The sequence below is a fragment of the Lutzomyia longipalpis genome, chromosome 1, assembly GCF_024334085.1.
Source record: "Lutzomyia longipalpis isolate SR_M1_2022 chromosome 1, ASM2433408v1".
NCBI lineage: Eukaryota > Metazoa > Arthropoda > Insecta > Diptera > Psychodidae > Lutzomyia > Lutzomyia longipalpis.
This window is the reverse complement of record NC_074707.1, coordinates 50680590-50696040: the sequence shown is the minus strand read 5'-3', so window position 1 is coordinate 50696040 and position 15451 is coordinate 50680590. Positions and strand designations below refer to the sequence as shown.

General features: G+C 35.2%; 1 protein-coding gene across 3 annotated transcripts in view; it reads left to right on the top strand.

The window, feature by feature from the left end:
- LOC129788185 (alpha-2C adrenergic receptor-like) overlaps positions 1-15451 on the top strand; it is a 44430-nt gene that overhangs the window by 12255 nt on the left and 16724 nt on the right. For all 3 annotated transcript variants that reach the window (XM_055824243.1, XM_055824242.1, XM_055824245.1), the window contains exons 2-3: positions 6176-7000; positions 7517-7682. In XM_055824243.1, the coding sequence (XP_055680218.1) occupies positions 6522-7000; positions 7517-7682 (645 nt within the window). In that variant the 5' untranslated portion in view covers positions 6176-6521. The remainder of the gene's footprint in view (positions 1-6175; positions 7001-7516; positions 7683-15451) is intronic.

Here is a 15451-nt window from a genome sequence, read left to right as displayed (position 1 = left end):
TTTTTTTAATACATCCTAGGATTATATTAATTTTTATTTAATAATAGGAATATTCACAAGGGAAAGTAAAGAGAAATTACTGAAGTAATTATTTAAATATTCTTAATATTTTTTATTATGTATATTTTTTTGTCTTTAACATAAAAGTTCTTTAAGAACTTCACATTAATACATTACATAGGAAAATACACGTAAATTAAATACATTATTTATCCAATAACGTAAAATGGTCTCTTTTACGTAAAGAATGTTTTTATTCAGAATATTCTTCCCAAAAGTTCCTACAACAAAATTTCGTAATTTCCACGAGATTTTCATTTACAGTGTATATTAAACCGAATGACAATGCAACATTGATAAAGTAATTTATGTTATGTACATAAAGCTTGGAATAATTGTATGTATTAATTTGGATTTATTATGTACGATAACCCAGGATAAACACTACATATCGAATATTTTTACATAATCACCATTAAATCACTCTGGGTAATTAGAGAGACATATTAAGCGTAAAAAATCAATTATCTTTCATTTTATTAATAAAATTAAAAGCTCAATATTTGAATTTATAAAATGAAAAAGCTCAATATATTTTTTTCACTTTGTTCTATATTTCCTATACAGGATATACGCTATCTAAAACTCAATATTGAAATCAAATATTGATGTTACTGCCTCATGAGCTTTGGATTTTTATTGCTAAATAGGTATCGAATTTATTGGATCATTTGGAATGCTTTTTTATTTTGGTTGTTTACTACTAATACGGTCTATATAAAAAAATTTACGATAGAAGCTTTTAAATTATGCTCTCTATATATTTGGGGAGAGAATGCTTCGATATGTGAGATTTTCATAAATTCCTGTATTAAGAGCATCACAATCGTATGAAGGTGAACATAACTACCTTTATATGCGATGTTGTAACCTCTGTTGCCTTTGAACTTTCTCGGTGACCTTCTTGCAAATTATTTGTTTTGGGATTTTTCAAGTTTTTTCTTTCATTTTGTTGTCTTAATTCAAATTGTAATGTAAGGAAAATGATTCTTCCCTCTCTTGTGAATTTTTCTGCGATGTTTTGTGTATTTGAAAGAATTTCAAATTAGACGTCTTTTATCAATCTTAAAAAACAAAAAAACAAAATTTTTAAGAGAATTTTTCCCTGTGTCTACAAATAATATTTCGTTCATTTTTTAAAACATTTTACGCAAATGTCCAAAATAAGGGTAAATATTAAAAAGGACTCTTTGAGGTCTTTTGAAATATATTAAATATTCCCAGAACTCGATGATTCAGCAGCAAAACTTTGGTTTTTCCTTAATCAAGATAAAAACTTGAATCAAAAAAAAGCTCAAGTAGGAAAATTTAGAGTTTGGATGAAAACTAGAAGTTAGCTTTCAATCCTTTTCAGAGGAGAGTGTAAAAGTTCACTCAATGTAAATATTGACATTAATTTACAAGCACACACTGCTGGGTGTAAGTGTTAGTCGTTAGCCCCCCTTGTGATGCCCACACATTGTGCTTGTACAAGGAAAAAGCCACAAAGTCCTACTGTGAGAGAATTTACCTGTGAGGAGTGGAGCATATAGCCAAAAATGTTGTACCTTTCCTGCTGAGCAGAAGGCTTACGTCAGCGATGTGGGCAAAAGTGATTCTCCACAAGCGAATTCTGGCTCATTTTCCGCATTTATGTATATAGGGTCTGAGGGAAAGCAGAAGCCACAAACGGGGCATCTTTATATCATTTCCATTGTATGAGGGGGGCTTGTGTGAGGAGAACATATGAGCGTGTCTATGGCACAGTGGGGTCTAAAGGCGCAGTGAGTGAGAGTAAAATGTGTAATAAAATTTGTGTTGACAGGTAATTGTCTCGTCTCGATTCAATTTGGTTTCCTCGTGTGTACCGTACTCCGTAGACGATGGTACTGCTGTGAGGATTAAGGGGTTTGTTCTCGCACTTTGTCATCCATTCTTGTGCCAAAAAGTTTATATGGGGCGATGCGTATGACTTGGGTGTGCCCTCAGGAGGAGGTGGTGGTTGTGTGTGTGCTATATGCTGTGTTTGCGTTCGTCGCTTTTCCAACCCCGAAAGGGAAATTAATTGAATTTATATGAGACTATCGCAATCAAATTGGTCGTCTTGCTGTAAAAGACATTGCCCCTCTCTCTCTCTTTCTCCTTAGCAAAGTTGAGTAGGATTTCTTCCTGCTGTGACGTATCTAATTTATAATTAAATGGAAACAATACTGAGATCTTTTTCATATAAATATACATTACATATAAATCTACTTTTAAAGTAATAATCCCCAATGCTTTCCACCCCCTCATCTGTGTTACAAGACAAACAAGGGACATGTCAACTAACTTTTTTTTGTACCATCTCCGCCACGCCCCATACCTCCTTCGAAGAGCATTAAACTTTAATATTTTCTGTCTCTTTGTGTACATCCTCTCGTGAGCATGACTTCTTTTCCAACCTCTTCCATTTTTTTTTCATCAACTCTCTCTCTTACTTTCCTTTTCACTCCTCCACCACCCAAAAAATTATCCACTCGAAAAGAGTCGAAAGGTAAATTGACACAAGACAACATGACAAAAGAAAGCCAAGCCAGACTTCACAATGGTACAAGCGGGATGGAGAGACGCAAGAGGGTTGATTTCTTTAATCTTCTCAATCTGTGCTCCCCTTTTGTTGAATTGATAAAATGCACCACTCAATGTTCCAGGTACATATACAACAGGATTCAGGTGAACTGAAAAGTTCAAAGTTCCATTTGAGATGGGTGTGCTTTGCGATATATAGAGTTGAAAAGTTCCAATGCGAAGAATGGGAATTGAGAAATATTTTCTCTCTGCATTTCCCTTCTGTTATGCAGCATATTAAATATCTCTCTCTCGAATCTCAACTAGATTGCCGTACTCAAGTAACTACGAGGATGCTCCTTTAACTTTTCAATTTAAATCTCTTTTTTATGTTGTTGATAAATTTCCACAGAACATATTGCGATGCTCGCTCTCTCCCCTTATCTTGAAGGTATATAATATTCATATCTATGTCATATCTTTGTGCATACACAAACGAGTAGAGAAGGCATGTTATTGGATATTTTATGTTTATTTTTTATTATTATTGAATATTGTTTTAGAAAGGATTTTTCCTTTAAGAATATTATATTTTTATATTAAAAGTTTCATTAAATAAAAACCTTTAGATTATTTAATTAAAAAGATATAAATAACAATTTTTGTGTGCCAAAATTTAAAAAATCTTTTAAATTAAAGTAAAATTTAATTAAATTTTTGTAAAAATTGATACTGCTTAATCTTTCCCTTTTGCATTCATTTTAACGTTTTTAGAAGGAAAAAAATCAAATAAACTTAAAATAATTATTTAAAAGGGCGCCCAATAGTGTACATAAATATGAAAAACTTTAGTTGAAAATAAACCTTTTCGAGAGCAATTTGGGCTATCTTCCACTTTATAGAGCTCATATTTTGTATAACTAGTCTCATCTAGAACTTTTTGCAATAAAATATTTCTATATATACTTTCTAAATGAACTAAAAGCTTCGGTTGAAGCATTTAAGCTTGTTCAATACTATTTGAGGTTTGAATCATTTAAATTTTTTGGCAAAAAATACTGCAATTTGTTCTAATTTATTACCTTGCTGGGACAAAATATTTTTGTGAAATGAATTTGCCTTGAAGGTTGGACTTAATGACGCCGTCGTGCCCTTAAATATTTTTTTTTATTTCATTTAAATGTTTGGGATTAAAATTCTTGTAATAAAAAAATCTACTTTTGAGAGATTTTAGAAATTATTTTGAACTCTTTTTTTATGCCTTCCTACAAATTCGTATATAAATTTAATGCAAAGAAAGCTCATTTATTTAAATACCTATATACTTAAATTAAATCCTTGGGGGAAGAATATAATTTTCTGATTTATTTAATTTTCCCCCGTATCCTTTTACTGCATCCTGGGGATTGTGTGTAGTTCAGGGCGGTGCTATATATCTAAAGTGCCAGTACAGGTAATCTGCAGCTTATATCCGCGTGATCTCCTCCCAGGAGAATGTGTGCTCAAAGTTCTTAGCCGGATATGACATTTGTTGGAGAAACTTGCACCTTGGAGTGCATTTAATTCGCACTGCTGGGGATGTAGCGGCGGTGTGTGGCAACTACACCATCGCAGAGAAGGATATCTTAAGGATGGCAATTTGCAATATCGATTAACGGCACGCAAAGAGCTTTCTCCCGAGCTTTCAGCTATGTATATAATGCAATATTCGCGCGTTATAGAAAACAGAGGCGGCAATTGCAAACACGAGGGAAGACGATGTGAATTTTTATGATAAAGGGGTAAATTCTATTTGATATACTGCCCTGCATTGCTCTCTGCCGCCCGCTCTCTGTACAAATGAGGGTTCCACCCCCAACACAAGGTGGGTGGACATTGTGAATGAATGAAGTAAATTGAGCAAAGTAAATTAAACAAGTATAAATTGCACTATAAGTTATATGAATGGTAAAAAATGGATGTAATTATAAAAAGGGGGAGGCGTTCTACATTGCGATTTACGACTATTTACCTCGTACTTGGGGGTCTCTTGGTGTACCACCCGCCTTCATCGGCTTCTCACTTGCATCCAAGCGTGTAATTACGTGCAGTGAAAGACTAATTTGTACCCGAAGAGTCTCTCTTTTGTGGAACCGTGAGGGGAGCACACAAAGCCACGCGCGGAAATACAAGAGTGGGTGTGTTTTAAGATATTATATACCTACTTTATGAACTGATATTTTGCTATATTCTTCTTTTGCTATTTCATACATTTCATACCCCATGACGGGTATATTAAAATTTAAATTTATAGCACCCGCGAAGAAGTCCCATACGAGGTGAAAGGAATTCTAAGCAGTAGCAAAAAAAAATGACTGAGCGAACGAAAAAAAAATCATAAATATACTTCCTCAAGTCAGAATTTGTCAATATTTGCGTTTGATATTGAGATTTTCGTATGCTTAGACAAACAATTTCCCCAGCTGTGCCATTTTTAGTCATAATGTAAATAAATAGAGAAAATTGTATCACAAATAGCACATTGAAACGAAGGAGAATTTCAGCAAATTCATCAAATCTATCCTCTACGCGTGTTTAGGTACCTTCCTATATGTGACTCTATCAGTCATTTTGCCACTTTTTTTCTCACCACACACACACTCTTTCTCTCTGCAATAAATTGCCTATTTTCACAATATATTTGTGGGAAGGGATGATGGTGAAAAAAAAGCTCTAAAAGCTTCAATCTTTTTTCATTAAATCCTTGATACTCTATGCGCAATAATTAAACCATTAACAATGTTTTTTTTTACGTTAAATTTAATTTGCTTTTAGTATATAGAAAAAAAAAAGTTGTCGAATAATTGGGATAATGAATGGTTATTGAAAATTTTGGGTCGTGTGTGAAAAGCACTTAATTGCCCTATGTGGCGGCAGCAGCAGAAAAAACACCAATTCCGCACAAAATGAGCTTTTTCGATGGTGGAAGGGAGCTTGATATGGAAACTGATGACGTTTTTATTGGAGTACAGTTTGTTGATCAATAAATTTCTTCTCTTCACGGTGTGAGGGAGGTTTTTTCGTCGATGTGCGTGGTAAAGGCAAGAAAAATCTCACAGAGCAATAAATTCAGTGAAATAACAGAAATATCCGGAATTTTGGTCAGAAAAGTCAAATGATGAAAGCTCACTTTGTATTTTTTTGACCTTCCCCGGAGAATTTCTTTCTTGGCCTTGCCATTTGAATTTCCTAATATGCCGTCGCTTCTTACAATGCTTCTTATACGTAGATTGGGACGGAAATTTTTGTGAATGGTAATTAGGAAGATTTTCCTATTTATCTGATTTGATTTTCTTGTGAGTTTTCTTTTATTTAATAATTTTTCTCAAAGATAATAAAATTATAAAGGAAAAAAAGTTTGAAAGAGAAATCTTAACCTCAACTATGGGATTTGAATCCATAACTTAAGAGTATAAAAGGATATATTTTTTAGCTCATTAAACTACAATCTAAAAAATTAAAAGAAATGAATAATTAAAAATTTATTGCAGTTTTTTGTTATTTTTGGCGAAAAATCAGCTCTTAATTCTTTCCTTCCATACATTTTTAGTTAACTTTGGCGGAAAAGAGGAATATTGAGCAGCAAGACCACAACCCCAGAGGGAAAAGTTGCAATAAAAAATTCCCCAGAGTGGTGGTTGAACAAAAAAACAAAAAGTGAACAAAAAAGAGTAAAAACAAACAGTCTGAGCTTTTTTTATGATGAATGTAAACAATGTGTGGACAATACATGATTCCGGTGTGGCGGAATGTAATGCGAAGCGATAGAAAATGTTGGGGCTTTTGCCAATTTGCAGCACGAAGTGGCGAATGTGTGGGCAGTTGTAGGTGCAATCAATCAGACACGAGTAAATTAAGCGCCAACGTTCAAGAAGTGTGTTTGTGCAAAGGTAAACATGGATGCACAACTCCACCAAATGATGAACCTAACCATGGTGGATGATTTCCTGTCAATGGTCACAAACTCATCCTCATCGACAATCCTCTTTGCCGCCCTCTCAACAACCAGCTCAAACTTCACCCCAAATGCCACCACCATCTACCAAACTGTCTACCCAAACAAGTACAGCTTAACGCACATCGTCATCGCTTCCATCGTTGTCACCATCCTCATGGTGATCATCGTGGTTGGCAATATGCTCGTGATAATTGCCATTGCCACGGAAAAATCCCTCAAAGGTATCCAGAATTGGTTTATAGCCTCCCTCGCAGTGGCGGACTTCTTTCTCGGGCTCGTCATTATGCCCTTCTCCCTGGCCAATGAGTTGATGGGCTATTGGATTTTTGGTGCATGGTGGTGTGACATTCATTCAGCAATGGATGTCCTTCTCTGCACAGCATCCATCATGAATCTCTGTCTCATCTCACTCGACAGGTATGAAGCTTCTTCCCCGACCCATTTATCAATACATTTAACAATAAAAAAATCTCCATCAATTTACTGATTATAATGCAAACGCGACGTTTTTGACGGAGAGGGTGGGAGGGAAAAGTTTTGGGTTACGCAAATGAGATGCTGATATCACCAAAATTATTATGAGCTCAGAAAATTTTCCTCTCATTATTAATAAATTCTCAGAATTCATGGTTTTGATGAGCACACAAGTATCGATTGAAGCACAATTAATAAGAGACTATAAACAGAATGTTTATATTAAGAGGGAATGGGAGGTTTGGGTATATCTCTTTGAAAATACGAAATTGTTCATTTTGCTTAATCATTTATGACTTATTAGCGTTTTTTTTAATTTTTTATTTGAATTTATTTTAATCTGTGAGACGAATTTAGTCAAATCGGATATTTAAAATTATCTCAATTCATTCAAATTATTTAATTTGATCATATAAAAATCCTTTTCTCTTGTTTTTTTATTTATTTATTTTTGTAAAGGTACTGGAGCATAACGAAGGCCGTGGAATACCTTAAAACACGTACACCAGTAAGGGCGGTTGTGATGATCGCCTTCGTGTGGATCATGTCAGCTGTCATCTGTATTCCGCCACTACTTGGATGGAAGGCAAAGCGCCCAGAAGGTCGAGCTTTGCCACAATGTCAGGTGAGTTCCTCACGCACGCTCCCCATGAGCCCGGTACGATGTAATAAAGTAAATTGATCAAATGGGGATGACGTTGAGAAATTGAGCGCGCGCGAACTCCCACAGAGAGCCCCAACAAAGTCAATGTATTAATACCTTCAAGAGCGGTATAGATTTATGGGCAGAGATAGGGAACATTTAGTAGCCCCAAAAAGTCCATGTTATTCGCACCATGTACAACAATAGCCACAAATATTCTCACCATCAATTCCCCTTTCTTCAATTTTCCCACCACCATCATAGGGGGGTTGTGTGGGTTTTTCCCACACAGGGGGTGGTTGGAGCAATTGAAAATGTTTGACGGTGGCCACAGAGAGGTCACACATTGGGTACATGAGACACGTAAGCAATTATATAAATTACACTCGAAGATAATTCCGTAGAAAGTCCCTGAGCTTTTCTCTGGAAAGCTCTCGCTCTTCCTCTCACTCTCTTTGTCGACAAAACCCAAACTTTCTGAGCCACACAGTGTAGAAAATGAACTTTAAGTGCCACTTACAAGTGTAATTGTATAAATTGAGAGTTTCTCCTTTCCTTCCTCCATCATATATCCCTCTTATTATTTGGGTTTCAACATTGGGTTGTTCTCCCACAAGAGCCGAAGGCAGATTGGTTTGGCGTCACTTGAGGCTATTGGGGTTGCTTAAAGGGGTTAAAGTGGGACTTTCCTTCTGGGAAAGATACACCATTTGAGCCCTTTTTCAATATGGAGAGAAATCATTTCCATAACTTCTCTCACATTAATTTCAAAATCCATAATTAGTAGCTATAACTCCATCTAATACTTCAACTTTCACTATATTTACTTTTGCACACAGAGGCGTTTTATTTCTCAGAAAAGCTCAAAGCAAAAAGTTTTAAAGTTTTACCAATATATATCCATCCACGTGGAAGTCACAAAAGAGGAATTTAATATCAAACAAATAATAGGTACGCGTTTTATTTTATACTTTGTAATAGCCTGAAATAATTGTCCCACGTGCCAAATTGTCTCCGCATTTCTCGGGAAAGTCTTCACCTTAAATAGGAAACTTTTTACTCTATCTCAGACAAATTAATATTCAACGGACATTTTTGATGAATTTTCCATCATGCTTAATTACATTTTGAAAGTTTAAATTTTGTAAAGTTTTTAAGTGAAACTTTCAGAGTTCATTACATTTAAGTTTTCAAATAAGTTGAATAATTGTTTTATTTACGGCAAATTGTCTCAACGGTGGATTTTGCAAAGTAGATTATCTTGGTTATAAAATAAATCTCCACTTTATGACGGTGTGTTCAGTACTTACAGAGTTCAGTGTTTCAGGTTCAGTGCTTCAAGTTCAGTGCTTTTAGTTCACTTTCTTATTCAAGGGATGTTTAACTGCTGACAAATACAATAAGATCTCTATTTGTTTTTAAATATATTGTTTTAAACTGATTTAAAAAAAAAGAAATAATTGTTAAAGCTTTCAATCCATTTATAAGTCTTTTTTCTTTAAGAATTTCTAAAATTTATTATGGAAGAAATATACAAAATGGTGATGGAGATGCCTGGTTTGGAACCAAAAGTTTCTTTTTCTCTTTAAAATTAACTTTCTATTATCAGTGGAGGCGCCTGGTGATTTTTCACGTCGAATTTCGACTCATGAAACATATAAATTTTAATCAATTATTTTATCTTTTGAATAAGCTTTAAAAAATCTTTTAAACGAAAAAAGAAAAATGTATAATAAAAGACAATTTTTCCTAAATAAAAATTGTAATCAATATTTAAATTAAATAATTGAAAACCTTCTGACCCTGACGTAATGTAAAATATAATTTCCTGCAAGCTTTGTCTCTCTTTATATACAATTTCCATTGAAATTAATCCATTGAAAAGTATTGATTTTCCGAAAGAATTTTTATTAATCAAAAAAATAATTAATACATGAATATTTCATAGGGAATACTTCAAATTAATATTTCCAATATAATTCATCGATCTCCACAAAAACCACATAAAATAATTGTGGTGCAATATTCAGTTGAGGCCGTACTGTGAAAGGAAATTTGAGATTTGTGAAATGTGAAGAATTTGGATCACGAACGAAATTCTCGGTATAAGAGCTTTTTCCCCGACGAGGGAGCGGGAAGTGAATGCAATAGACAGGCAAATTTAGCTTTTGTAAGGGGGCGATATGGCGCACCTGAAATTGGAGAAACCACATGTGACCTCATTGTGTGTAAACGATTTTGGGTGATGGCTGTGATTTCTGCGTTTTTGCGGTCACCGTAAAACATGCCCGTAATCGTTGCCACTTTCTTCCACGCATTAACTTCTCGCGCGCCCGCCTTTGATGTTTTCCCTCCCCACGATGGGTACAGAAATACGAGAATAGTGTAATTCAATGCTACTGCTGGTGGGTGAACCTCAAATTTTCATGATGGGAAACTCTATTTCACCCTCTGACGTATACACAGCGCCCTATACACCCTCGTCAAAAAAGCTCCCGTCAGAGGGGATTTTCGTTCGTTTTGATTTGAATTGAGCCATGCTGCACAGCTTTTGGAATATATATTCAATTTATTTTATTTTACGTTTTTTTTTTCAAGCGAGGGATTTGACCTCTCACCCCTCGTGTCTCCTTAGACGATTTAATACGGTGAAATGGACAACATCAGGGGGTGGCGTTTGTCCAGTTTATACATTTTATCCATCCATGGCATTAGAAGAATTCGCAAAGTTCCCTCAAATTCCCCATTTTTCAGATTGCTTGGAGGAAACTTTTGCCCCCCAATGGCGGGGTGCTTACAATACGCAAGCAATTTGTTCCTCAAAGTCATATAACAATTTATTGGGGGGCAATAAAAAAAAGGAGAGCACTTTTCCATCATGTAAATATTTGGTGGAGAAAAAAGAAGGAAGATTACTCTTCGAACCCACGGAAGAGTCTTTTGGCAACATCCTATAAATTTGACTTGAGCGAATTTCAATTGAACTTGGATTTTAGTCTAGTCCGGGGGAATTTTGATGTAAAAAAAAAAGAGGAAAATTAATTTGTTTCCCAACTTTTTTTCCATCCTGTTGCTACTCTATCTTAATTTCTTTCCCTCCCTCGCGCTATATACTTTGTCGACCCTCTCGAATACACTGAAAAAAAAAGTGAAATTCCCAGCTTTGGGGGTGGGTGGGCGATGTATTAAATATTCACCTCTTACATTCATTCAACCCCCGGTCGACAAGGGGAGGGCGCATAGGGGGTGAACTGTTGGCGGAAATGAGCAGAATGATGAAATAAATTTTTATTTGTTGAGAATACGTATTAGCACCACCCCTTTTAAATGAGAATTTTACCTTTTTATTGTACCAAAATTCCGCGTCTCCCGAAATTTCAATTCACCAACTCGTACAATGTATGTAACACTGCCACATTCCACCCTCCCAATTTGCAATTTTTTTTCTTGCGCTTTCGCTTCAACACCCCTCAAAACCACCCTCAAAAGCTTCAAAGTGAGAGTATGTCAAAGAATTTTTATTCGCTTATCTGCCCTCCCTTTTAGTATATTCGTGCGTACGAGTTATATATACGAGAAGTTAAGGGGTGGATTTTTTTTTATTCAACTGAATACTACGAAAGAGGAAGAAGAAAATCCTCGGTTCTTGTGTGTTTGAGTAAAAGTAAAAGAAAGGGCATACATGTCGTCATATAGTATGTGAAGTAAGAGATAATTTTCTCAGAAGCACGCAATATAATTTTAACTATTATTTTGTGATTTTATTTAATCATCATCCCTTTGAATAATATTGCACAAAGGAGAGTAAAATGGGAGCAAAAATAACATAGAGAGGAAGTTCTGCAGAGAGCTTTTAATAATTCCTTTACTCTGTATATAGAAAGATAATAATATGTTTTCATTAAAAAGCTCACATGAATAAAGCTTAGAATTTATACGCAAATGTAGTTGTTTTAATTACTTTATAAAGCATTCATTGAATGTTGAAGCAAAAGCATAAGGTCTATTAAGCTTTTGAAGCTTTTATGCAGATTTACAGACATAAAAGTGAAAAGAAATTTTGGAAATTATCTCAAAACTTTATTGAAAAATCAATTTTGAATAATTTACCTTTTGAAAACCTCGAAAGTAGAAGGATTAAAATCAGATAGTGTTTAGACAGACAATGTGAAGGGTATTAAAAATTCCACACGTATAGTATAAATTATTATTAAAATACTTTCAAAAGGCAAAACATTCAAAAAATGCTTAGCTAATGCCATGAGAGAAGCCAGAGAACGAGGGAAAAGTTATGCAATTGTTGCTCCAAAATTTGCACACGGGGATCAAAAGCTTTGGGACGGAAAGTAAAAATGCCTTTTGCCCTTTTCCATATGTATGCTGCATAATCCCCGCCCAAAAAGCATCCCATGGATGTATGAATAAATTCACTAAGGGTCCTCTCCGTGTGTGTGTTGTGTAGTAATTTAATGAATATCCCTAGATTAATTAGGGAGAGCAACAAGAAGTGGCAAATTAAAAATGAAGGTCTCCCAACTTGTGTGAGTTTAATGAGAATTTGTGATGAGTATTTGGGTATATAATTAGTTGCTTTACTTTTATTTTTTTCATGCGTGTTGTATAAAAACCATGATCTATGAGGAATGTTTTTTTCTCTTCTTGCACCGAAACATCTTTAACAGAAAGATTTTCACCATGGTGGTAATCAGGGAATTTTAGGAGATGTGGTGGAGGTATTTTATTAGCGTGTAACGTAGATGGTATAAAGTATTTTAATGCGACTCCCGCAGTGATGGTCGAATGGGGATAATGAACCATTTCACCCCCAAGGAGGAATTGAATTATAGGGCAACATAATCTGCCAGCAATTGCCTATTAATGGGTATATTTGCCATATATATTCTCTCCCCCAACTGTATCCGGTTCAAATCTGAGAAATTGTTATGAAAACGGTCCGAGGGGTGTTGAGTGTGGGAGGGTGGTGTGGCTAAATGAGACGCACATATGTGGGGTCTCTCATGTAACACACACAATGGGGTCTTTGTCGTAAATTAAATAAATGTAATTTGCCATAATTACTTTTGTACAACATGAAAACTTTAATGGTAATCACATTGGGACACGCGCATTTTGAAAGCATAACGCCTAAAAGTTTTGCCACACCCACCCCCAAGCATAAGAGAACCCATCGATGCTGCTTCCTTTGTGCTAATTTGTCTCTTCTTTTCGAATTTCCTTTTGCATTGTCATTAGAAAGGAAATCTCTTTATGATTATAAGATCAATTTTATTACATAATACGCCACCGATGTCGTCAAGTTCAATGTCATTTGATATGCTCATGTTTTCTCCATGTCACGGGGAGGGGGTGAGACACAACTCCCGCATGGAGAGAGAGAAAGAGAGGCTGGAAAAAAAGGTTTAGAGCAACGGTGGAAATGGTGCGTTGTATATTGGTTCGGGTAGACGGGTGTATTGAGGGGTGGAATGTAAAGGGAAAAGTTGTGGTGGTATTCAACAACTTCGAAGCTCTTCTCGAGGTTCATATTGGAAGAGATGTGGGCCGCCATGGCGAAAAGGGGTTGACTAAATCAAACCATTTTTTTTTCTTCTTCCTTTTGTTTCTCAAAGTTTCTATATTAAGGAGGGAAATAATTAATTTAGAATTAAAAAAATGATATTGATATTTAGAAAAAAAAGGTTGAAGAGAAAAATGGATCCTTTTACTTGGAAAAAAATCTTTATTCTTTTGTCTTTGAGGTTGAAGGAAATTTCTAAATACGATTATATGAGAAAGTCAATCATAACGCGTCCAGTTATTAAAGTTGGTATACCACAACGCGGATGGGTCAGTCTATGCGTTGTAATTTAATTTGTGAGTAGAATAAGTAGGCAAAGTTGATTTTTTTTATGAAATTCATCAATATGAAAGATAAAAATGCACATATCTGAAGTTCTATTAGACCTACAGAAATTTCTTGACTAGTTTTGGAAAGGTATAAAAATAGGCTATAAATTGACATAAATTTCAATGATTTTCAAGGTCACCTCTAGAACACAAAATGGAGGATTTTTGTTTCACAAAAAGAGTTTTTCGTATTTTTCGTCCTGAAGGAATGGTTCTAGAGGTTTCTGATGCTCTAGAAAGTTGTAGATAATTGCAAAACCTTTAATTTGATACCAAATTGAGTCAAATCGGACAAGCGGTTCAAGAGATATGGCTCTTAGAACTTTTCAAATTCAAGAATTTTTTAAATGGTCATATCTTCTAAACGGCGACATAGAATTTCTTCATTTTCGGACTGATGCAAGATTATTAGTCCCGCTACAACATATCAAAAATTCAAGGAAATCTATGATTGGGATTCGAAGATATTGCCCAGTAAAGTTAAGCAATTTTTGTTTTTGTTTTTAGCGCCTCTTGCGGCCATTTTTGGAACTTGAAATGTTCTAGACAGTTGTAGGGCTTCTTGAAACCTTTCATTTGATACCAAGGTGGTCAAAATCGGTCAAGCCGTTCTCGAGTTATATCGAAAAAACACTTTTTGCTTTAGGCCGCCATATTTGCTAAACGGCTTGACCGATTTTCAAGTATAAATTATCGATGAAAACGTCTCACTGAGCACTACAACATACTAAAATTTCAGATTTCTAGCTATAAGGGGACTGGTTGATGGTATTTCAAAATGGCGGACGGCGGCCATCTTGGATTTTGAAAATGCGAAAAAATGAAATTTTACACCCACATTTCTATAGAAAACTTCAAACCGGAAGTCTCTATCTGTTACCGTTCTTGAGATATAAAGCAAAGTTTGGGCGACCGGCCGGCAGGCCGGCCGGATCAAAAATTTTCCACCACCATTTTCGTAATGTGGGATGTCTAAAACGTGCTCATACCAAGTTTGAGCCCGATCTGAGGTGGTCGGTTTTTCCGACGATTACAATACTTGGTATGCCACGATTGTGGTATACCAACTAATTTCTTGCTTTCAATTTTTCCCTCAAACAACCCCTCAAACCACTTTTCTCAATGTTTTTGAATTCTTTTAGCACCTATAAATATACAGAGATGTTAAAAGCCCCTTGAAAGCTTTTATAGACTTTGAAAATGATTTTACAGTCATGAATGTGCAGTCGGACCAACCCGGTTCTAGCAAATCCGTCCTACCACGAAATCTGAGCTTGCAGGAATATTTTTGAGGAAAATTTTTGGACAGGCATCTTTAGATAGCCTCCAAGCCTCATGAAATGGCAAAGAAAATGCAACCCCGAGGAAAATGAGTCAGGAAAATGGAAAAGAAAACTGGGCTTCTTGCTTCGTGGTAGGACGGTCCGTCTTTCATGTCGATTTTTTCACTGAATTGACTAACCTGATTAATTTTTTCTCCTCAAATACACTTCACCATATCACAATAACACTTAGAAATCGTTTTAAGGGCGATTAAACTAATTAAAATTACTTTTTTCTTCATTTTCTTTGAAGATGAAGAAAATTGATTAAAAAGTACGAGAAGAGAATGAAGTTGCGGCGAATTGAGGTGAAGTGGTGAAATTTTTGTCAGCTGTTTATTAGGGGAGACTGGTCCAATTTTGTCAATTCTGTAGATCTCGTTTGTTTAGGGGAGAATGGTGCAATATGGACGTTTTTTTTTCAAGAATTTGGAAAAAAAAATTTGTCATCGGTTTTTTTAACATTTTAATTGTCCACTTAATAAAAAGAAGTCTTATCCCGCGAGAAGGAAAGACTGGAAA